The sequence below is a fragment of the Botryllus schlosseri genome, chromosome 2 (assembly GCF_051294905.1).
Source record: "Botryllus schlosseri isolate E-star chromosome 2, Bs_hap1, whole genome shotgun sequence".
In the NCBI taxonomy this organism is placed as follows: domain Eukaryota; kingdom Metazoa; phylum Chordata; class Ascidiacea; order Stolidobranchia; family Styelidae; genus Botryllus; species Botryllus schlosseri.
The window spans coordinates 11,220,319-11,246,087 of NC_137237.1; the positions used below are offsets into that span (position 1 = coordinate 11,220,319).

The 25,769-nt window shown below is 40.5% G+C and overlaps 1 protein-coding gene across 1 annotated transcript; it reads right to left on the reverse strand.

Annotated features, from left to right (window-relative positions):
• Nucleotides 1-1,166: 1,166 nt before the first annotated feature.
• On the reverse strand, nt 1,167-24,454 carry LOC145433512 (uncharacterized). The gene is made up of 9 exons (XM_080310631.1): nt 23,554-24,454; nt 21,507-21,855; nt 21,114-21,323; nt 11,750-11,905; nt 10,776-10,974; nt 8,151-8,287; nt 7,908-8,082; nt 3,474-3,663; nt 1,167-3,403 (listed from the first exon to the last, which is right to left on the reverse strand). The coding sequence occupies exons 2-9, from the start codon at nt 21,818-21,820 to the stop codon at nt 2,877-2,879; spliced, it is 1,908 nt and encodes a 635-aa protein (XP_080166757.1). The 5' UTR covers nt 21,821-21,855; nt 23,554-24,454; the 3' UTR covers nt 1,167-2,876.
• Nucleotides 24,455-25,769: the final 1,315 nt, after the last annotated feature.

Below are 25,769 nucleotides of genomic sequence, written 5' to 3' on the forward strand. Positions count from 1 at the left end.
TTTTCCAAATTGGATTAGAATTAGAGCTACACAGCTTTTTTCAAATTAGATTAGAATTAGAACTAGAGTTAGTTACGTAAGTTCGCAAAAACTTGGAAATTGAATGAAATTGAATATGGGAAATGAATACAGCAAAATGCAGTTCACAGTGCGTGGTGCAAAAGGCAATGAGCGCCACATATTTTTTTTATTAGACAACAACAACAGTGCATTCCCATAAACATGAGAATGGTTAACTTCTGTACACCAAGCTTGGCTCGATTTTTACTAAACTTTAATAAAATATTACTTATTTTATGGTAACAGTGGGCATCGCCCATGTTACTCAGAATGGCGATGTACTAGCGTAAAGTTTTAGGAAGTAGAATGTTGTTCGCAGACTACAAGCTACTCAAGCAGGCTATATTCGTCATAATATCTACTATGACTGCACGGTGTAAGTAAGGCGGTGGCGGCTTGGCACTGGATTTCCCTGCGCAAGCGGGATATTCTTTTTGAATCACTGCAATAGTGCAATATGCCTCGGACAAAGAGGCATTTTCAGGAAAACAATAATTAGATTAGAATTAGAGAATACGGACATTTCACAAATTAGATTAGAATTAGAGCATTAAGAACATTTCACAAATTAGATTAGAATTAGACCATGGAAGCGTTTCACAAATTAGATTAGAATTAGATTACTGGCATTTCGCCCTAATTTAGTGAAATTAGACAACTAGAATTATCTAGTTGTCCAAGTCTGCTCTCAAGTCAAGTCACGAGTGAGTCAAGTTGGCTATGTTCGAAGTATGAGGCATGATCATGTCATTGCATTTTTCGAGCTGTATGAAATACAGGTTGAGGGGTCATTGATTCCAGACCGATGATCGAAAATAGAGTTGAATGTATACACGCAAGAAGGCGCTGCTGAATCGCTCAGATATACGTAGAACTTTTAAACTACGTAAGTAACTGCGCAGCCCTCGTTTGTAGTTACCAAGCAAAATAGAGAATAGAGAAACCAATTAATAAGATGCAATACATTACCCCTTTACAATTTGATATGATACAATTCGGGCACGAATGCAATTTCAATTACGCAAGAGGTTTGGTTCAGGTGAGAACAGAAATATATACATTTTGCTACTAAAATTACTTTACTACTAGTTTAAGACAACGTAAGCTTCGATCACTTCGTTTGTGGTCAATTTATTAATGAGGGAACAATGAAGGCTCAGTGAAACGCACGATCATTGAATGATTGACCGCTCTCACGGGTTATACACCAGAGATGACCGGATTTGGAATTTATATGTCCCAATCCAAATCCGACGCTTCAAATCCTAATCCAGAACTTTTGCATATTCAAGTCCATGTCCAGTCCTAATCCGATTCCAACTTTAAATTAAGAAAAATGGCCAATTTATGCAAGGAAATTTTTCTTTCACAACCACCAATCCTCTTGATTCAAGATAACTTGGCAGAGGGCTGCAACTGGCATGTTCATTGGCAACGAGTATACTATAGTGTAGTGTGTCATAAGTACATTATTAACTGATCTGAATAAAGTTTGTCGCCATTCGCCACATGACATATAAATCTCCCAAGAAATCGGTAAATCCAAATCCTAATCCGTTCAAAAAATAATTTCTTATCCTAATCCAATCCAAATCCGAAAAAATTTCACAAATCCTGTTTTTTCAAATCCTAGTCCTAATCCATGCTCATCTCTGTTATACACCAGCGTTTCGCGAACAATCCGGTCATATACAAGATACACTGATTTTATCGACATCGATTACTTGATGACTTGAAATTGACTCGTGAATTTTGCTCCGAATCACAAGCCAATTCACATTTCTGATAGTCAAAGCCATTTTAGCAAGGTGACTCAAGTCAAGTCATACGAAAAAGGTGAGGTTCCATGCGTTCGACAAGCCCGGTACCCCAAATGGACCAATATATCAATTCGTTAGGGTCGAGTAGCCTATAGTCTAGCCTGGTAAATGCCGATAATGCAAGCGTTCTCGCTACGCCGAACTTAAGCGTAAGTTCTACTCTCGCGCTCTGCGCACTTGCGATCTTCAAAAATGACTTTTTTCTCAAATTGTACTGGCTACTTGATAAAATTGTTAGGTTACCTAATTTAAGCCTACACACCAAATTTGGTTCAATTCCAGCCAGTTGGAATCGGATTAGGATTGGACAGGACATGGACTTGAATATACAAAAGTTGTGGATTAGGATTTGAAGCTTTGGATTTGGATTGGATTAGGACATGGAAATTCCAAATCCGCTCATGCAGTCTAGCTATATAGATAACTATCATCATTGGTTTATTAGCAATTTTATCAGTTCAATACACCACAAAAAATGCGATACAATGAAAAGAAAGGAAGATGTCGAAGCGACTAGGAGTTGTCTATGGAATCGGACACCCACCTTGGCCTAGGCGATGTAAAGAGGAGGCATACACACTGAATGAGGTAGGTTGGTTATCAATATTCTAGCAGTCAAAGATTATAGGTCTCTGACTTCCTGCCGCCATGTTGCGTCGTCACGAAAATTGCCGATGATTTTTCAGCTCCATGACCGATACCGATAATTCTTTCAAAGTGTGATATCGTCTCGATATTATCAGCATCTTTAGACATCTGGTTAGACTACCAGGCTTCCTGACACGCATTTGCGATGAATTAAGCATGATATCTCCAGAGTTACTCTCGATCTGGGGATTTGGAAGTACGCAATCATGGCCCAATCGACCGTCTAATCCAGGTTCATCATAATTTCACGATGCAGGTGTATGTATAATTGAGTGATGTGCATAGTGTCGTTAGTGGCTGGATTCATTGGCGGACTATAGGCGAGCCTAGCTCGTCTTCAGTCGCAATCTACCTATCCGTCGTTACATTCGCAATACCGTCTCGCCTGGCGTTTAGGTCTTCTGGGGGTCTTGAATATATACCTTGTCCGCCGAATACAACTCCTTTCTTATACTGTTCCCTCCCAAGCGCTGGTTTTGCAACACGATGCAGTACGCAGCCATTCCTTGTCACCTCTGTTGAGATGACACGTGGATTCCCGCCAACCCTTCTCTTATTCCACCGATACCCGAAGTACACTAACGCCAATAATATTTCGAAGGCAATGATGAATCCTGCAACTCCGACCAAGGCTGTGGTCGAGGCAGTGGTGTTTGCATCGTCCACACACCCGCACGATGTGCTTGTTCGCGAAGAAGGTGAGCAGTGACGATTGAATGGCGATTCTTTGACTTTGAGATTAAGCTTGAAGACCTTCTCTCCGCCAGCGGAACGAATTACACATTCGTATTTCCCGCTGTCCTTGAGTCCGATGTCTTCCATCAGCAGGTGCCCCATATTTTCTACTGGCATTTTTTGCACGGGGATAATTTTTCCTAACGATAATAATTCAAATGATTTTTCTCATTGTCATATCGTTATCCGTCTAGAATTTTTCATACTCACCATTTCGATACCATGTATATGTTACCAGCTGCTTGGAATCTCCAGAAGTGTTGTATCGACATGATTGTATGAAACTATTCCCAACTTGTTCTGTGCGATCCTCCTCTACTAGTTTAAGTTTTCCTACTGGTGGTTGACAAATATCAGACTGTGTCGAAATTTTTTCTTTGATGTCCGAAAAGTTCTTACCCTGAGGTGAATGAATAAGAAACTTATCAAGTTCGCAATATGCATCTAGGCGTATGACTCTAAATTAGGGGTTTTCAAATTTTTTTGGGCCGTGGCCAATCTTACGGTTTGAAAATGTTCTGTGGCCCACATCCTATAGAAAACTGCTCAAAATAGGACGAGAATTCTAGACTTATAATTAGGGTTTGACATTGTAATAAAAGCTAAAATCGAGGCGTTAGGCATAAAAATTGTCAAAATTGTTTACAAAGTCGAAATTTTTTTGCAAACAGCATGTCGTTGCTGTCGCTGAGGTTGCAGTGTCGGTGGACTTATACTTTGTCATTAATCGGCGTTAAAATGTCTATACCATAGTGCTTTTCAGCCTGTGTGACGGTTCGCACTTGTGCGAATGAAAAAAATTGCAGTGCGAATGGCGAAGGTGGTGCGACGGTGCGAATGAAAATCGTGAATGATTGTTAATTTTTGTGACGTGGAATAATTCAAATTAACCTTATGGGAAATTCAAGGGCAGTGTAACTTTTGTGGTTGCGACCCAATTGTAAAATCTTAGGACACACCACTAATCGTAGCTCCCACAAGCCGTTGTGAATTATTATTTTCGCGCCATAATTATTACGTAACCAAAATCCTGGTTCGGAATCTGATGTAGTGCCAGACATACAGTATATCAGCCCGCCTGAGCCTGCGACAGGCCGGAAAAATTACGTCAAATTGACTTTCTGCTTTCTTTCGCTAAACAATCATCATATGTCCGTAATAACTGTTCACTTAGCGCGAGACACGAGGATAGTAGTGAATACCATCATTGCAGGCGCACATTTGCAAGTTACTGTAACGTAAATTTTTACCCCCTTCGTGTTAGTAAAGTATGGGCCGCAAAGGGTTATTATGTAAGTAATATTTGTTGAATTTATTGCTAAAAATCCTGCGATAGCTTTTACATATCCAAGGTCACTGTGTTGGGTAGGCCTACTGTAGCCAATAAGCGAGACACGCAGAAAATATCGCTTTATCATGCGAATCCATGATAAGACTTGTCCGACTGGTTTTTCTGAAAACATGTTCGAATACCGTTGGGATGAACTAGTGTAGGTCATAGGGGTGTGCAACGAGCGAGTTCAGGACTATGTGACTCATTTATTTCGGTTCTATACCAATACCGAGAAAACCATTACCGAGAATGGACATTACCGAGAATGCCATTACCGAGAATGGACATTACCGAGAATGGACATTACCGAGAATGGTCATTACCGAGAATGGACACCACCGAGAATGGACATTACCGAGAATGGCCAATGTCAAGAATATAGCTTACTGGGACTTTACGTTGTCGAGAAATTTATACCTGAGCATCGATACCGAATGTGGCGACGCCGTGATGCACACACACGACCTGTGCATATGCATAACATGCCTGCATTGCATATATTGCATTCTCGGTGGTGTCCATTCTCGGTAATGTCCATTTTCGGTGGTGTGCAATCTCGGTAATGTCCATTCTCGGTGGTGTCCATTCTCGGTAATGGTTTTCTCGGTATTGACCGGACACCTTTATTTCGAGGCCAACCCCTTCTGCGTCGGGGCACATGAAGACGTAAAGTTTTGGCCAACAAACCGCTGGTAAAATGCGGTGTCAAAGTATATGCGGTGACAAACATTTGCCAAAAATGACCGATGCTGGATGGCCAAACCTTTCGATTTGGATATGATCCGTTGTCGGCACGGAATAGTCCCGTTCTTGCAATCTGATTAGACAGTTATACAACTGCGACACCTAGATGAATTTAATTCACCCTAATTTTAAATCGCGTGCGTCAGACATGTTTTGTAGAGTAGAATTGTGGCGTGCGCGTAAAATGCCGTAAAATCGTATCATACTGCTGTAATATTAAAAATGAATTCCTTTTCATATGTGAGGCTCTGGTCATGACTCATGAGTTGCCACAAAACTCAAATTTTGGTGAGTTTAAAAAGCTGCTTTACCGTATTGAAACTGTCATGAATTCTCAAGTTAGATTGAGATAAAGAGCAGAACACACAGTTTCGTGAATTTATTTGCTCTTCTCATATACTCCCGTGACAGAAAATGGGAAATCGAAAAAAAGCAGAACACAAGTTGGATCAACGTTAGGGTTACTATATTTTGGAATGGGGAAAGAAGGCCACTTTTCAAAATTTCCAAACTTAGAATACCGGTGAAAAATCCTGAAATAGGGTAAGTTTTACCAAAATTCTAGAAAAATAGGACAAAATCTCAAAAAGGAGGGCAATTAGGCGTCCTCGGAGGACATTTTCAAAATCCCGAAAAAGGAGGACAAATCCTCCTAAAGGAGGACGTATGGTAACCCTAAAGTACGTATCATATGGTAGCGAGCTCTAATGTGACTATACTCTCCTTGGTCGTTTTGGACCTTATTTTCCGAAACATAGGGAAAAAGCCTCAACACAAACATGTGGGTTAGGGCTGTTCTAAAATAACTTTTTCTTCTGGATTCCAGCCATTCAGGCATTAAAATGTCAGGTTACCCTAAAAAACGCTGCGCACCAAATTTGGTTCAATTCTATCAAGTATAAGGCTCCGCAGATCCAATAAAAATTTTTAATTTATAATGGAAATTTAAAAAAAAAAAAAATTTTCCGTCAGTCCCATGAAATTGTTGAGCTGTCTTCAGAGACGACGAAAAACAAATTTGACTCAATTCCAATTGATAGAAGCGGAATTATTGGAGTTTTTTTGATAATCCTCGGATCATCCATGGTTCTAAAAACGAGTAAAATTTTTAGTAGGTCTGAAATTATTCCAAGCTCACGCCGATATATCAAATCTGAATCTGAAACTTGACTGCGTGGTGGATAGTGGCCGTCAACGTATGCGTGGATCGCGAGATGTTAGCAAAACTCAGAATTGGGTTGTGGTTTGAATTGGGTCGGTATGAAGCAACCTCTGTGTTATTAGCACTCCAGCAGTGTACATAGTGTACACTGGACTTAAATATTACCAGTAAACAACTGCTTCTGTTGAAGGTTTTTCTATATTCTTGCCAAACTACTTTGCAAGGACTGACAGTTCCAACCAAAAATGTAGAAAAGTACCGTGCTAAAATTCCAACGACATGTGCAGCAATGCCTAATTTGAATACACAAGTGCCAATTTTCGTCAAAATTAAAATTTTCAATGTCAAAATATGTCAGAATTTTCATTTTTAGTGCAAAATCTTCCGTTCTCAAGGTCTAAAAATAATCGCCCAACTTATAATGCAATTATTCGCAAGCTATAATGCATCTGAAGATTGGCAATAAACTGGGACGATGGTGAATTGGAACTTCCAGTTTCCATATCGATATGAATATAGGGCTGTTGTTTCGTTATTCATGGTCTTACGCTAACCTCTTGCACAGTGGTTCACAGACATTTTTGGACACGCCCCCCTTGATTGTAGTGGAAAATTTCGCGCCCCCTTTTCGCCATATAAAAAACTATTAAAAAGAGTAATAAGATTGTTTGCAATCCCATGTAAGAGTATAACTTTTGAGAGATCTTTCAAATATGAAATTCGGAAAATACGCAGAGCAATAATATTCAATGGTAGAACGTTGCATATACTTATACATATTTTAGCGATTTTGGCGTCTAATACCTTCTATTTTCTCACTTGGGCTTGGCTCAAGCGTACCTGACCATATGCGAAATAAAAACCAATGGCGCAGCCTCGTTTAAGCCACTTCTATTTAAATCATCATTTCTAAGATCCAAAAGGCAGGTTGAACGCGGCATATTGCATGAACTTATTAGGAAATATTTTATTTCTCCATAGCGTTGTCTCTCACTACGCATACTGTACAGATTATTGACGGAAAGACCATAAAAGCATTAGCTAGCACGTTTACGCATTACCACGCAGTCACACCTACTTAAGAGACATATTCTGACCGGTGCAAGGTCCGGTATCACCCACAATCAAGCGCACGTGTACACTGTATATGTGTATATAGATGCTACAACGCAACTATGACATTTAAAATCGTACTGTAATTCGTAGTATGTAATGTTTAAACTTGGAAGCACATATAAAACTCATTCCGCTTTCAAGAAACTTCTTATCTCTCAGGCGGCTTCGCGTCACCCAGGGGCGGTGCCCTCCCCAGTTGGAGAACCACTGGTTATGCGAAAGACGTTGCATTATGACGACTTCCGTAAAAGAATTAGAATACTTGCAAAACGTTATTGACCCCTCTTACCACGAATTCCTCTGGGCTAGCGCAATTCGCAGGTCTTTTTCCGATGTGAATGTCTATTGACCGATTTATTACCCATGCAAGACTACAATCGCAGCGCCAAGGATTGTAGGCCAATTGCAAGGTCGAGGGTACCGAAACATTTACCGTAAATGAATCACGATACAGTCTCTTCAATCTAAAAATAAGAAGGTAACACCTTCGACGTTCAGACTCGTCATTTCAATCCTTTGTGGCAAATTATACCCGTTGTTTGACAAATCGAGGTAATCCAGCTGTTGCAGTGTTTTGAATGCTTCGACCTTTACCTCTATTAAATCCAAGTGATGTAGAATTAATTTTCTCAGGTTCGTCAAAGTCGTGAAATCTCCGGGATGGATTGTCTGTTATATGGTAAATTATATATTTTCTTCCTCCATCATACGATACTGCAGACTAACACTCATCCATATTTGATTATCTCAATGAGTATTCCTATTATTTATATATGAAGTTCTCTATATATTTGATATATTCTCCCCGAAAATTGTAGGTTTGGCTCGATACGTGACAGTCATACTTTCCCTCCATAATCAATTACATTCATATGCCTGTACTATAACAAGAAGAGATATCCGTGGGAACATATGCCTCCCGTGCATTCACCGGGGCTTTGGGCATGTGGAATTGATGACATCACCGATAAAAAGCTTCTAGTGTAATATCCTAATGCATAAATAATACAGTCCTTTTATCAAAGACCTTTTCACTTCTCCGCGATCATTCTGTAGTTATATTTGCTATGCAAATTTGCAAATTCGACAGTGATCGTTCAAATATTGATATTGCTCCCCTATTTTAACCGGAAATTATATTAAGTTGACTGTACCGCATATATGGAATTGGATGGAAACAAGTTTATAACGTATGACACGGGTATCTTGGTCTGATTAAAGTGACTATGCAACTTATGGAATATGGTAATTTGTGATGACCTTGACATACAGGTAGGATGGGTTTAATGCATGCAGAGGTTTCCAGAGAATTTAATTACCAATGTTGGATGGAAACATCACTAACTTGACAGCATTGCCAGAGCGACAGATATAGCAACACGGTTCTCAAAACGAGGATTCCAAAATTTAACTATAAATCGCGAAATGCACGAAGAAATATTTTGAAGTTCCAGAGATTTGCCTCGAAATACTTCATTTTATCATGATTGGAGACAAAATTTGACACTACTTTCCCGCAGGCCTATGATACCTCCCAAAATGGAGTTCGAGACTTCGGGGTTATTTTGGGGCCGGAGTTATGATCCTACACAGGACTTGTTTTATAACCGCGTTGAATTAATTGAATACTTTTACTATTTAGAACTGTTATTAATGAGATTTCGTTCAATCCGCAAGAGATTCGAAATTTTTCCCGCGACCCGCAAAAATATTTATCCGTGTATACGGATAAATATGAAAGATTTCTTCGATAAAGTTTCATTGCGGTTAGGCTACAGTAACTCTGTCAGGACGATATCGTCACCGCGTTCGAAATTCGAAAAAAAGTAGCACGTCGTGTGCTTTTAGCTTTATCAGCTGGATAAATACACGGTGACAACGTTGATATTAAATAGATTCGGCATAGTACCAACCCTAAGCCAGGTATACGCTACGGTAAATACGCTGCAGCCTCATTGCACCAAAGACATGTTTAGATTTATTGGACTACTGGGAGACGCTTGTTACAGCGTCGGTTGTGTTTCGACGCCGTATATCCGATGCGTTTATCGCGGAACAGGTGCCTATTAAGATTTTCCTGTTAAATATTGATGGTTACTCATGTGACTCAAAACTCGAGAATTTTAACTAAATAATACATGAGCACGAGCTTGACATCCGCGAAGCGCGCCCGTGTGATTTATTGGCTCCAAAGCACAGCGATTAAAAATCTATAACAACATTACCGAACAATAGCTCCGCGTCACGATGCGTAATCAATTCTATAGGTACTTATAGCATGATTAGTAGCAAATATGATGCTGCTACTAATAGGAAATCGTCGCTTCGGAATTAAATGGTCAAGCTTCGGAGAGTATAATAAACCACTCTTCTGGGATCTTACAATTTGGTTCATAAGATTATGTAAGCACTTGTTAAGTATGTAAGCTTGAAAGCAGAGACGTGGACGAGGCGATTCACTAAGGCCCTTAAAGGGGCACTGCACTCTAAAAATGATGTGGTCTCAGATTGAAGGGCAAAACGAAAGAAAAATTTTGGCAGCAGCCGTTTTCTTCAGAACGCCACCGTAATGGAGCTGTAATAAATTGAAATTTCCATAGTTGCAGCACGCTCCAGCAGTCAAGCAGAGATCGAACTATATATAGTTGCCAGCCGATGTTATGAAGGAAATATGTCGTACACGCCAAGGTGGTTTAGATACCGCGTTCAACGGAAGATGTCCAGTCAGGAGATTTATGTCAAAATCGGGCCTAGTGTATTCTATTTCTTCATAACATCGGCTGACAACTATATATAGTTCGATCTCTGCGTGACTGCTGGAGCGTGCTGCAACTATGGAAATTTCAATTCATTACAGCTCCATTACGGTGGCGTTATGAAGAAAACGGCTGCTGCCAAAATTTTTCTTTCGTTTTGCCCTTCAATTTGAGACCACATCATTTTTAGAGTGCAGTGCCCCTTTAACTGACAGGTGCAATCTTCCCAATTGTGACCGGCTGCAAATTCTCCAGTGATTTAAACATAATATGCCTTTTAAATGAGCTATTCGACGAAGACTCAAGTCCGATTCGGGCCTGCAATTTGTATTGCTGCGAGCCTGAAGTCCAAATAAAATAGCTCGAAGGACTGGAGTTTTTGCATAATCATTGGAAAATACCTGGATCGGATTATAAGAAAGGTCCAAGACCAGCAAATTCTCCAGATCTCGCAACGCGGTTCGAGGCACTGACGATAGGTTGCAAGATTTCAAAGTGAGGTTAGTCAAATTGTCCAATCCGAAGAAAGCTAATTCCGAAGGCTCCCCGGCAGATAAAACGACTTGCTCCAAGATAAGCGATCTCAACAAGTTCGTATTTCTGTTAACGAACATTGGAAATCTAGTTTGATTTTATCAAAAAGCGGGAGTATAGTAACAAAAACCAAAAGCTTAAACTATATGCAAATCACCCATTCCCAGTAAAATGTGGCTACTGAACGGGAAGTGTAATAAAGGCGTTCATTCTGTGAGCTTCGGGGAATTATGTTTTCTTAATCAATTATTTATTGTAGTATTCGCTAATGTTTTCGCAATAGCGTAGCATTAGATTTCAGTGCAAACGCTAATTTCGTGACATCACTGACATGGCAGCATTATAATTCATTCAGTGGATGTCAATAAACCAACGCGGCGGAAGACAGTGTAAACATTGAATGATGCGTTCCACAACATTATCCGCGCCGTGCAGTATCCAAGATTGTATGTTTTACTTTGCGTTTTCGCATTTCACATGGGAATACACGAGCATAACATATAGCCATATTCGCACTCGACGGAAACATATGTCTGATTGTATATGTCCTTCGCCCAGTCATTCAGTCCGATTATATTCCGTCAAACAATCTTGAACTGTATGTTGATTTGACTGAATTATTTGATAAAATATAGGTCACGTTGACAGGGTCGCTAAAACTCGCTATGGAAACGTTCAATTTTCAACAAATATTTGCATTTGCAGAAACCATGACATATTTGTCGTATCTGCTGGTTCTTGCATACTTGTATGCATGTAAGTAACCTGCTTGTTCGAAATACTGGTTTTTTGTCTCAAAAAACACTTCGATGTTTATCTACACATATATGCGTAACTATACCTGAATGCATGATCTGGGATTGTAAAGAGACGGGGCATCTCGCGGATCTCGAGATATCGAATGGGAAGCGTGGTTTCCAACGCATAGACTGGAATTTGAGATAAGTTTGCGGAGCGAAACCGTAGATCAATCAGTTTGTGCAGACTGGTGAATGTCCTGAAATTGTCGATCGATGAGTCACATGACGAATTAAACTTCCCATCAGACTTGGACATCCAGAAAATTCTCTGCTTTTATAAACTAGATTAGAATCAGAATTATAGCTATACGTTTTTTTCAAAATTAGAGTAGAATTAGAATTATAGCTACACAGCTTTTTCCAAATTAGATTAGAAATAGAATGACAGAATTCGAGAAAACTTGGCAAACGTATCAAGTTTAGTTCATATTCAATCAGAGTTCATTGGCATAAGCGTAAGAATGGCAATTGTCTGCAAAGCAAGCTCGTCTCGTCTCGCACGAAACAGTTCTTCGGTGGTATTTTCAGGCAAGAAAAAAATTATATTAGAATTAAAATTAGATTAATTAGAATTACAGCAAAGAAACATTCAACACATTAGATTAGAATTAGTTTAACGGCATTATGCTCTAATTCAGGGGTTCTCAAAGGGTGGGCCATGGCCCACTGGTGGGCCACAAAAGCATTTGAGGTGGGCCACAGAGCTATTTGGAAAATTTTAGAAATAATGTAAGTTTAGTAATATTTGTTTTGTTAATCGCTAAAAAATAAATTCATATTACTTGATTATACGTAGGCTATATAAAGCTTTTCATCCGACTCTGATGAGATGTAGTGGAACGTATGGAGTCAGCATTTCAAGTCGAAAATGGGAGGCAGAAACGGCGACTTTTCCACTGGCTATGACAACCTACGGCTTACAGCAACTATAATTTTGCGTATATAATACCCGGAACGTAATACTGAAGTAACCAAGTATTCCGGCAGGGTCATAACGTCGTATGCCGTTGAATGAGGTGTGCGATAAACTAGGAATGAAGTGTAATTGATGTATAGATGTCGTATTATTGTAAGTTAAAAATAGCCATAATTGCAAATTATTAGCAACTTCTGGTGAAGGTATACTGCACCACCGCAACGAATAGTAATGGATTGAGGATTCAGCGGAGCGCATTAATATTTGGAGTCTGTTTAAAATGTCATGCGTGGAAATCAATGTACATAATGTAAGAGTCACATGAATTGATAGTATAACTGGATTGAATATTCTGACATTGCAACTTCAGTTGGTTCAGTACGTGACATACAATGTACAGCATGCATAATAAGAAAATCCTTCTCCACTCCCCTTTAGTACCCCTTTCACCAATGAATTGTTTGAAGCTGAACCAGAATGATTATACTATTCCTCTCAATAGTGGAATTAAAATCCCAATCACACAGTGTATGCGGGAATTCGATCATTGTGTTTCGCGAAGCGAAGGGAGTTGCGGACGATCATAAAATACTCAGAAGTGTTAGCATATGATCTACCAAAGCCGTAAGTGCTGCGCCCAAACCCTCAATTGGGGGAGCTAGAAGGGGCCAAGATTATTTCTTTGGTCGTTTGTTCGAAGCTATGCATTCAACATGAAAATTTTCGTCGCGCTTCGCGCGATTTCAGGACCTCACCTGTTTATATTTTAATTTCATCAGTAACTAAAGAGAAAAATGCGCATATTTTAGAGAAACAGTAATGTCTGCGCGGTCGATTAACACGAATTGAACAGGGTTATGACTTGAAGATTAGAGGTGGGCCACAGCACATTTTCAAACCGGAAAATGGGCCACGGCCAAGAAATGGCTGAGAACCCATGCTCTAATTAGTCTAATTAGACAACCTCGATTTTTAGTTGTCCAAGTCTGCTTCCCGTGCCCCGGCGGGATCTCGGCTGCACTTTGTCCCCATACAGTATGCAGAGGCTCGTATGGACTATAAGATGCCAGTAAGGAGGTATGCTAATGCAAAGATGATGTTTGTATGTGGAAATCTTGCGGTTCCCATCTCCTTGATATAACCAGACAACCAAAACCTCGGATCTCCAACGCATAATACATCGCATTACGCATTGAAATGTATGCGGATATTAAAATGGCTTGCATCCATACTCCAATGACGGTTCAAATTACTTTCAGCAGACATGCAATGAGAAAAGCATTGTTAAAAAGTGACCATACAGCATGGTGTCAGGTCGATACCGAGAAAAGCATTACTGAGAATGCAATATATGCAATGCAGGCATGTTATGCATATGTACAGGTCGTGTGCATGCGCATCACGGCGTTGCCACATTAGGTGTCGATTCTCAGGTATAAATCTTAACAACACCCGTCTCAGTTTGTGAGAATCTTGGCATTGGCCATTCTCGGTATTGTCCATTCTCGGTAGTGTCCATTCTCGGTAATGACCATTCTCGGTAATGTGCATTCTCGGTAATGTCCATTCTCGGTAACGGCATTCTCGGTAATGTCCATTCCCGGTAATGGTATTCTCGGTATTGGTATAGAACCCATACAGCATACATACATCGTAATCAAAACCAATCATTTCTCGCTATCTGTATGGATGTTTGAGCTGCTCTATAGCCTACACAACCGTAAATCGTCACCCTTACACATGGCAACGACCCATTTTGCAGCTTCGTTCCGCTTCGCTGATGCTGTATTTGAGAATTGTTTTGCGTATGCGACTGTATGATTTCTGGCAATCCAAATGTTATCTTCGAGCGCGCAGAATTTACTGACTCTGGTCTTGATTGAAAGCTACGGTTGCACTGATTCAAAAAATATAAATTACAATATGGTCAGGCTCTAGACCAGTGGTTCCCAACCTTTTTCGAACCATCGCCCCCTTTTGAAGCTTAACACCGATCATCGCCCCCCAGATTTTGTGTACCGAAAAATGGGCATACAAACTGTAATCACCGGCGGGTTGACTAAAAAAAAAGGTCATTTATTTCCGCTCAGAGCTCAAAATAACGTTTTTCTCTCCGCATTGCTAGGTGGATGACTAAAAAAAAAAAAAAAGGTCAGCCGTTTTGGCGCGTCATCGCCCCCCTATCGCCCCCTTGGCTAATTTCGCCCCATGTCGCCCCTTTGTCCATTTTCGCCCCCCTATCGCCCCCTTCGTCATTTTTGCCCCCCTGGACCGCCAAATCGCCCCCTGGGGGGCGATATCGCCCACGTTGGGAACAACTGCTCCAGTCTTTGATGAAAATTCACCATGAACATCTAAATTAGCATTTTTCAGAACAATCAGATAATCGCAAAACAATTACCATAACAATGACCCGGTCACCCGGTGCGGCTCTCCGATTGTTCGGACACTGCCGATATTCCAGGCTTGGAGGGCGGATTCTGAGTGGATCAGTGCCAGACATGGGGTGATTACTTCATGAATGTAATCGATTGCGATTACGATTACTTCTGAATCACGCGATTACGATTACGATTACGATTACAGCAAAATCAGGAAGTAGTCGATTACGATTACGATTACATTGGAAAAGTAATCACGATTACTCACGATTACATTTATTTTGCTTCTTAGAACTAATCTTACAAGATATATTGAAGACAATATGAGGATTGCGTGGAAAAGGCCTGATGAGATAACAACAACTTCCTCAATAAATGATACACGGTTTGCTTGTTACGTCATAATGTACCCATTGCCCAACTTAATAAGGGACGATTTATCGCATCCAACAATTTGCATTCTTGCCAGATCCATAACTGCCGCACCCCGAACTCTCCAATAGGGTGGTGAGAGCGCTCGAAGGGGACTCAAAAGTATTTGGTAAAACCAACATATAATAGAGTATTTTCGTGAGATCTGATTAACTTGAACATTTTTTTCGGGCTTTCCGATATAAATGTCTCTTGATAGCTTGATTTTGAAATGCATACCTCTCACCCTCATGAAAAAAGTATGCATGATTTACAGGAATAAGCATTTCGGTGCCGGTCATTACCGAGCCACGACATACCAAAAGACAAATGCAGTTTCGGCCAACATGCGACTCCACAAAGTGTATTACTAAAGAAAGACCTTGGCCAAAACTTTAAGCATGTGTCCACTGTCAATAGCCGCGCTGAGTGGGCGTGACCAATATTCCTACCCCTAAAATCTGAGCCCACAATACAAATGCCACCCGGGCCACCCACAGAAGAATAAATACAGGGCAATTATTTGTGCGTGCGTCTCACGAAAGTTTTTCTTTTCGTCATCTACGTTTGGGTGACTGCAACATCTTTTGATGTTATATATAGCAGACCGGAGGTCACGAATTAACAACATACAATAAAATAATTACAACAACATACCAGATGATATAATTATGAATTACGTGCCCTCAGCTCCACTGGTTAATCTGACTATCGGGGGCTTAGAGAGGCTTAAAAATGAATAGTAATATCATGCAATTACTAATATTATTGACAATAATTCAGTCTTCAACTTGAAAATTGACCACCTAATTGGGGCCCAAGACCAACGTTTGGAGTGCGAGACGAATTGCTGTTTTGGTCCATATTCTAGCTACAACCCACGCAATCATGGCATATAAGCGGATGGCTATGGCAGCAGGTAAATAATTGCGAAATAACGATTGGCGCCCGTTGAAGGTATAGACTCAGGGCTGGCCAACCTTTTCAGCCCAAGGGCCACATTCGATTGACGAACTATTGAGCGGGCCACTAGCCGCGCTATGCGCGAAAATTTTTTGTAGTTCATAGGTCAATAATATTGTCACTTGAATATATTGCGGGCATGTTGTATATCGCTGGGCTAAGTTTGTGAGGACTGGGCTATTCGGCGCATGGACATATCGATATCGAAAGCTGCGACCAACATGCGTCAATCATTTCGTGCCTAGGTTTTATAGTCGACGGTCTTACTGCGAGCGCAAACGCAATGTCGCATATGTTGAACGACACTTTGTCTCGTAACATAACATAACATAACATAACATGGTTGGGTTATATTTATATCTGAACAAGTCACACACAATGTACAATGCGATAAGACACAATGCGATGTCATGAACAGATAGGAGGATGTAGAACGACACGCATCAGTAGCGATCCTTTACTCTAACATCCACCTCGGCCTAGAGTGCCCGATGTCACAGTTCTTTTTCGATGTTGATCTCTTTGAAGCCGCGGCCCTTTCTACTAGTTCTTTTCCATTCATTGTGAGTGCTTTCTTTCGTCGGGTCTTTTCCTGGGCTTTGTCTTTGTCGCCGTAAGAACGGCATCGGCAGGGGAAGAGGAGCCCAGATAAACCTCCGACGGGAATCGAACGCAGTTCGCCTGCGTGCTGGGCGCTTATCGTAACCACTACACTATCTCCTCTCGTAATCGCGAATATAGTTCGACTCAATCTGATACATTAGGTATTCTTCCATTTTCACAAAAGGGCAACAATATTAAAATCAAGAAATCGAGTGACAACATGTTGCGCCAAGCTTGAAGAAAATTTTTACCTTTGATAAATCTATCGCAAATTATTCTGCTTTAGTGTACGAAGATATACCAATATGTGAATGGCTGATGGATCTGTCAATGCGTCGGAACTGATATTTTAGTTATCACATCTCAAGTGTTGCGGCCAGACTAATCAAATTTTTGGTTTGCCTTGCAAGTTCACAATCTGTGCAATCCACTTTTGATGATATTAGAAATTTCGGAAATTACCTCGCGGGCCACTCAAAACCTTCTCGCGGGCTACATGTGGCCCGCGGGCCACGGGTTGGCCGGCCCTGGTATAGAGTCATATGAGAATAAGATAAAGTGACCACAAAATTCTGCCTTCTACTCAATAGGCTACAGATACTGCACGCTGCCGTTACGAGAAACGGCAAAGAACTGAACTGTTCGGTTATGATATACATACATCAGCAGCTGTTGATTTTTAATGCTTCGTTGTGGGAATTGTAATGTTTTATTTGGCGAGTACAAAATTTCAAATCTTTGCTCGGTGCACGTACGTACTAGGGATGGTGTGAACCTCTGAAAGGTTCAGGTTCGTGTGAACGCGAACCTTTTTGAAAGGTTCTGTGTGAACAGTGAACACGAACGTGAACCTTATGACGTCACGTGACGTCGTATTTCTAATTCCAACCCTACATTTTAGTGAAGTTATAGCCTATATTAATGTACACGATGCAACTATGCTTAAGTACAAATTGACGTTTTAAACGTCGGCAAATGTTTCAACTGGGGCAATCAAATGGTATAATAATCCCATAAAATCAATATCTTCCGTCGCTTTGCCAACAATTTCGACGAGGACTTGCAAGGAAATATAAGCTTACGCCTAACGGCCCAGGCCAGCCCGACAATGTATTCGGCGTCCAAGTATTGTGACGTTAATATTGAGCAGAGTGTAAAACGGGATTATATACCTGCTACCGATATTACCCAATTAACAAATTATACAGCAGTAGCCAACACCCCAATCCCACGGATTTTGTTTTTATGATACAATAAACATATGAAGTCAAGATTGACCACGTACGCCTGCTAGATTTTTTACATTTGACAATAACGATATCAATTTCTTTGATTGGTCGAATAAGCATAATTCATTCTCTGGCTACATGTAGTGCATCTCGGTCTTGATGTTGTGTCAATGCTGGTCAAGCTCACACCAGAGAGTCACTAAATATTCACAAACGGAATGCTGGTTATTTCGAGCAAAATTTTTGAGATTCTCAAGGTGCATGCTCGTTTAGTGTTGATTTTTTAATGCTGCCAGCGCCATGCATTGTGTGGCCAGCAGTTGAAATGCAATAAATTTCAACCAAAGCTGTTATAATGAAGTGAAAACTGAAATATGTGAAAAAAGGTTTACAGTTCAGAACGTGAACCTCTAAATTTCTGAGGTTCAACACACACAGAACGTGAACCTCACGTCCATACCATCCCTGGTACGTTCTGCATAGGCCTGCTGCTCGCCAAACACCAACAGACAAATTGCGTTTAACTATAAGCATAACCTTTAACCAAACATCAATACATAAGTTACCATTTGCAACTAGGCAGAATGGTGATTGTTATCCTGCTGCGAGGTAGTGGCGTCTGGAGTGTCGCGATAACCTGATATATCGCACGGCAGGTGTTCTTACAATCACACTACAATGTACGTCGAATATCTATTTACTTTTACATACAATGTGTGGATACTTCTTACGCAATCATGAGCGAAGCTAATACTTCTGACGTAATAATGAGCAGTGGTGTTTGTAAATCAGAGGTTTGTGCTTTCATTAACCTGGTATAATATCTTTTCCTTGTTCGCGAATGTTCAGTTTATGTCATAGTCCTTGTACAAATAAAAAGTAATCGCTATTTCACAAAGAAATCGATTAGATATGAGAAGTAGTCGATTACGATTACGATTACTTCGGATTTTTTTCGAATGTAATCGATTGCGATTACGATTACTTGAAAATGCTGTAATCGTCGTAATCGATTACGATTACTAATCGCGATTACCCCATGTCTGATCAGTAGGGATGGTGTGAACCTCTGAAAGGTTCAGGTTCGTGTGAACGCGAACCTTTTTGAAAGGTTCTGTGTGAACGCGAACGTGAACCTCATGACGTCACGTGACGTCATATTGCTAATTCCAACCCTACATTTCAGTGAAGTGATAGCGTATATTAATATACACGATACCTAGCGACGACTCGGGCCATATAATGCCACTTATGCTGAAGTACATATTGACGTTTCAAACGTCGCCAAATGTATCAACTGGGGCAATCAAATGATATAATAATCCCATAAAATCAATATATTCCGTCGCTTTGCCAACAATTTCAACGAGGACTTGCAAGGGAATAAAGTTTACACCTTAACGGGTCTAGGCCAGACCGGACAATGCATATTCGGCGCCTGAGTTTTGCCACTTTGATATTGAGCAGAGTGTAATCGGGTTTCTATACTTGCTACCGATGTTTCCCCATTAACGAGTTATACAGCAGTAGCTAACACCCCAATCTCACGGATTTGGTTATTATGGTACAATAAACATATGAAATCAAGATTGTCCCCGTGCGCCTGCTTGATTTTTTACATCATACAAACGACAGCGATATCAATTTCATCGGTTGGCTGAATAAGCATCATTCTCTGAATACCTATATGTAGCGCATTTCGCCCTCGATGTTGTGTTATTGCGGGTCAAGATCACAGCAGAGAGTCACTAAATATTCGAGCAAACTTTTGTAACAAAGCAAGTAATAATTTTGAGATTGTCAAGGCACATGCTCGTTTAGTGTTGATTTTTTATGCTGGCAGCGCCGTGCATATAGTGGCTCACAGTCTAAATGCATGAAATTTCAACCTAAGATGTTATAATGAAGTGAAAATTGTAATATATGGGAAAGGTTCACAGTGCAGAACCTACCAAGGTTCGTTTGTGAACATGAACCTCTAAATTTGCGAGGTTCACACACAGAACGCGAACGTGAACCTCGCGTTCACACCATCCCTACTGATCAGTGCCTGATCATACCTAAATTTATATTTTCGAAATCGGAGCGACAGTAGCTTTCGATCAAGACTAGATTCAGTAAATTCTGCGCTCTGGAAGATAACTTTTGGATTGCCAGAAATCGGTCGCATACGCAAAACAATTCTCAAATACAGCCTCAGCGAAGCGGAACGAAGCTGCAAAATGGGTCGTTGCCATTCCAGCGACGCAGCACAATGACCATAACAATGGCCCTTGCGTGGTTGCAATTGTTCCAAACAATGCCGATTTTCAAACATTGAGGTGTATATCAAGGGGGCTCCATTGCCCTGAATAGACTTTAATGTATATTTTCGGAATCAGTGCGACATTAGCTTTCAAAAAAGATCAACTTTATTGAATTTAAGCGCGCGGGTCGTCAGCTATGGGATTAGCAATTATGTTGCGTTCAGATTGCTGACCAGTAATTCCCTCCGGGCAAGCAAGGGTGACGGCGGGTGTTGCGTATCTATCCGTAGGTTAGTTATCTATAGTAAAACCATGTAGTATGAGTCTACGGACGATTTGCACCCCAAATAGTCAACGTATACGATGTGGAGTGGCAGGAATCCTCGAAATCGTCGTCGGTTCAACAGTTTTTGCACGTAGATATTTATTGATCATTGGGACTGAATGCGGAAGCCTATTTCGCCGAAGGGACCATATTCACCCAATATGTTAGATTGTCACTGCCAATCCCCTGTGACGTCACCATCAAATATTCGTGACGTCATGGCTAAAAATAGAAATGAAAAAATAAAAACATGTTTTAAATAAGTAGGCCTACTTTGTTTTAAACATGTTTGTTTTAAATTGATTTTTGTTTGAAATGCAACCCTACTTACCCCGGTGAAATACACAAAATTGGATTCCCACGAAGGTCGAGTTTTCTCATGCTCCGTATAGAATTGAAGCTGTTATCCGTGAGCACAAGGATTTTGTTGTATGAAAGATTCAGCTCCACAAAATTTGGAAAACTCCCTCGAAAGGCATCTGAATCGAGTAACCTCAGTCTGTTATACGATAGGTTGACGGACTGAAGTCGTTTCAAATCTCTGAATATGAATGATCACACGTAAATGAACGAATTAGTTCTGCAGGAACTAAATTGCAACGATGGTTGTACTGGGATGAATGTTCGTAGATATATATTTCGGCGCCCGGTTGGACAATGCAGATATGCGACGTATAGTTGTGGCGGGCGCGCGAAGGCATGCATGAATTTACCGTATACGTACTCGAACGTTCCGGCTTGTATATCCGAAATACGATTCTCCGAAAAGTCGATCAGCCGCAGCTGCTGCAGCGATGTAAAATTACTTGGCACGAGTGTGATTTCATTCGCGACCCACGTTCGCAACATGATCAGTCTCTGTGTGTCTTTCGGAACAACATTCTGGAGAATGATGTCTGCTGGTTGTAATAAACGACTGCAGCGAAACGTTTCCCAATCGCACTCGCAATTTGGATCCAGAACATAGTAGCAACAACTACAAGACCATGCTCCGTAAACCAGTTGCAGGAAAGTTCTCAATACAAATTGCTTATCCATACCACCCAAATAACAAGAGTCACCAACAGACGCTCCTGAAAAGTGATCGCATTTTTTGTTTTTACTCGGAGCCGGCCTGAGAGGAATAGTTGAAAACGTGATTGACTATACGTAATAAAGTTGTGAAGCAGTAGAGCAGTAGAGAAGTACTCAGGTAGAAGTAGCGATATGAGCCAAGCCTGAATGCTTTAATCAGTTCTCATGTAATCATTTGGAAAAATTAAGCTTCAAAAGCTACTTTCTTAGTTCTAGATGGAACTGGCCTGGGCAACAAAACCACAATTGGCAATAAGTAGAGCACGTAAGGGAGAGAGTGAGAGAGGGTATATATTTTAATGTTACCATATTTGAAAATGCTCAATCCTAGGAGAAAAGTACCTCCTTGCAACCTTAGAAATTACTGTTATATATTGCCGCAAACGATTTCGAACACAGTCGAACAGTGCAATTACAACACATCTTTACATCTTGACATCCCTGACACACGATTGTATGCGACGTGCGTCACTAGTTAGCTGTGGACAGATTTAGAACTGGCAGTTACTACATGAGCTGATAATGTTATTGTTCATGAAATCTATAAGAGTAGGAAATGTAACAACATATAGCCTACAAAAACGTGGAGTACGATATAATAATTGAAAATCTCAGACATTTAAGCAAATATCCCTGGCGCAGATTACATCAGAAACATCCTCGACCTATTGCTATAGCTTAGACATCGTGCAACTACCATTGTACCTCTGCCACTACGTATGATGCTATTTGTTATATCTCTAGGTGCGTCGTTCCCAAACTGTGATCCGCATGGTCATTCATCTCAGCCTCACACCACTGGGGTGAAAGGTGTCTCCCCCCCCCCGAATTTCCGATCTCGGCTTTTGAGGTCATGTGTTTTCAATACGTTACGATGAGGCCACCACGCTATGCCATTGTTGAACATATCGTCACCCCACCAATATTTATCCGATCTTTCCAGGTTTACATCCTGGCTATGCCTATTTGTGGTGATATGATATGACATAAGATGGTGGGATCCTTCACTCTGATTCCCTTTCGAGGTGGCAAATACGAAATTTGGAAGAAGCAAATGTGCCTCTTTTGCCCTCGTCTGTTTATGCTGAACGCCAAGCAGACTAATTAAATGGAGTCCGGGTGAACATTTCTGAAACGTCACAGAGATCTCTATATAAAAAACCGAAAATCATTCCATCGACATTCCACCGTCAGTATTTAGCAAAGCTATATGTTTCTTATGTTTTTGTTAGTTATAACATCTCATCTATTTCTGAAATGAGCTCCAGAATCGATTATTATAAATCGAGAATCAAATAATCGAGATAATGATTAATGATACATTTTGACACTGATGGTTCTCGATAAGTAAAGTAGGCGGAAATTGAATACAAAGCCCGGTGAAGATGATCAGAGTGGTCACTGGCCATGATAGGTTTAGAAACATTGGATATATGACCTTAAAACAGTGGTATCATAAAATTTTCATCCTACACACTTTATCTGGCGTGCTAGTGCTGTAGTTCTACACATGCGTAAGTCTGAGCGTAACACGTTGTGGTTGAAAGTTTTAGCCGCTTTCGCTTTCTGATTCTATATTCTATCCGGTTTCACCCATACCTCATTTTGCATGTCACAGTTTTCGACCATTACAAAATTATTCGGTAAAGTAATTATTACATAAAATAATCATATACAAAGTATTTAAAGTTACTCACACAATTTGAGTGATCATCAAAATTTTCTGTAACTCGCAGATACTGATTTCAGTTGGTAAAATCTCACGGATCCGTTTTCGAAATACCCTTAGAGGATGGTACAACTACATATAAAGCGTATAAACTTACATGTATACCAGATATTGCATACACGCGGTGTAATACACAGAATACTTTACACAACGTTTTGGGAATACAAGATGTGCGCAATATGTGCAAAGCACAAAAATGATTGCTTTCTTCAGACGCTGGATATTCTCTCGTGTTAAGCGCTACCTTGACTCCATGAACACGCCCTTATTGGATGAATTTTACATGCAATGCTGTGCAGTTCAGTGACGATGTTGACGTCTTGTCACATCACCGAACATCTGTGGCAAATAAACCGCTATATATGTGATTGTGGACGGCATAATGCATAAGTGCTGTAAACACGCCTTGCACAGCTGCCATAATAATATCACCAGAAACATGTTTCTAATGACCGAGATCCGGGTGAATAAATAAACAATATGAAGTATCATTCACAAGTAATTCAAGTATTTTGATACACTACTCATACATATGTACACGATTCCACTGAAATACTCTTGCCCAAGACCTATAACCTAAATATTATTTATCCAGTATTATCCAGCTGCCTGATGATTGAGAAAAGAAGGTCTGTTCCTTTATTGCATGCTCCACTGCCATGTCAATCTATTTTAATCGATAGTCCAAAACGCGTTAGCAGAAATTCTGCACTTTATGTATTCTAACGCTGCGCATATGTCCATATACGCACTGATTTGCGTTGACATAATCCTGAGATCGGATTAGATTGAACAGTTGTCTAATCTCTTGGTCATTCTTGAAAGCTCATCTTATCTACAATAAGCTACATGCATCCCCTTAAACGGGGCATAGGTCGGGACTCGGGATCGTTGGCGGAACTGCCGGGTGCTTAAGAAATAGTTATTGTTTGAAATGGTGGATCATTGCACATAAATTGCAAATTTCGAATTTCGATAACTCTTCAACCTTTTATGTATCTATATCCTCATAAAAACCGGGATTATATTTGACATTAATACTTTATGTTAATCCGTGATGTGATTTTTGTGTCAGTATAGCAGTTTGTTAATATTTTCATCATTTCAAAGCACCACGAAACTGCGATACAGTGAAAAGATAGGAAGGTGTCGAAGGGACTTGCTGGAGTTGTTTTTGAAATCAGACACCCACATTGGCCTAGGTGAAGTAGAAGAGGCATGTACACTGAATGGAAAGTAAAGTAGGGATTATAAAAGGCAAGGGGGCGAGCTCGAAGTGGGCCCAAAATTATTTCGGTAATTATAACATAAATTATAGAGTAATTCGTTGAAAATTTATGCAACTTTAGTATTGCCAAATATCTTTATCATTGGGTACCCTTCCCAACAAAAATACGTATGATTTATGGAAATGCGCACCTGGGCGTCAGCCATTACCGCGCCAAAGAAGCACCAAGACATATGAAGTTATAGGCCATGTAACATGCGACTCCAAGAAGTGTGTCTGAACTATCAGCAGCGAGAGGACCTTGACCGAAAAGGACTGCCCTTGTGCTGACCGAAAACGTCGATATATATAGGCTACAATACCATGTATATTATACATGTCATATATGTTTAATTATCCATAGGCGCCTAAAGGGCTGGCGCCGACTGTTGCTGTCGTGGCGATCTTAACCCCACAAGACAAATGCCATCCCGCAGGGAAAAATTATTTGCCAGTAAAGAAATACCAATTTGAAATCGTGTGCATAATTCAGTTTAGGCTACTACGTTTGGGCGATTTCAATATGTTTTGACATAGCAGATAGGAGGTCACGAAATAGCATCATGTAACGAAGTCATTCTTGCAACGGCTCCGCCCGAAAATGTTTAATTATTACCTTTGCCATCACACCTCACTCAGCTCTACCGGTAAATCTGATTACGTGAACAGAGAGAGGATGAGAAATTGATAGCAATATTTATGCAATTCTCGATCATATTGACCGATTTAATCATGATTTATAAAAAAAAATCGCGCTCGGCACGTTTATGCGATACCACCCTGCTCACTAACCCGAATGTAGCTGATGAGTATCGCGAAAAGCGGATAGCCTGAGGAAGGGGGGCGTCTGGGGGCGAAGCCCCCCCACAGGTCCAGCTAATCACCCTATGGGGGGCAAGACCAACGTTTTTTTTTGG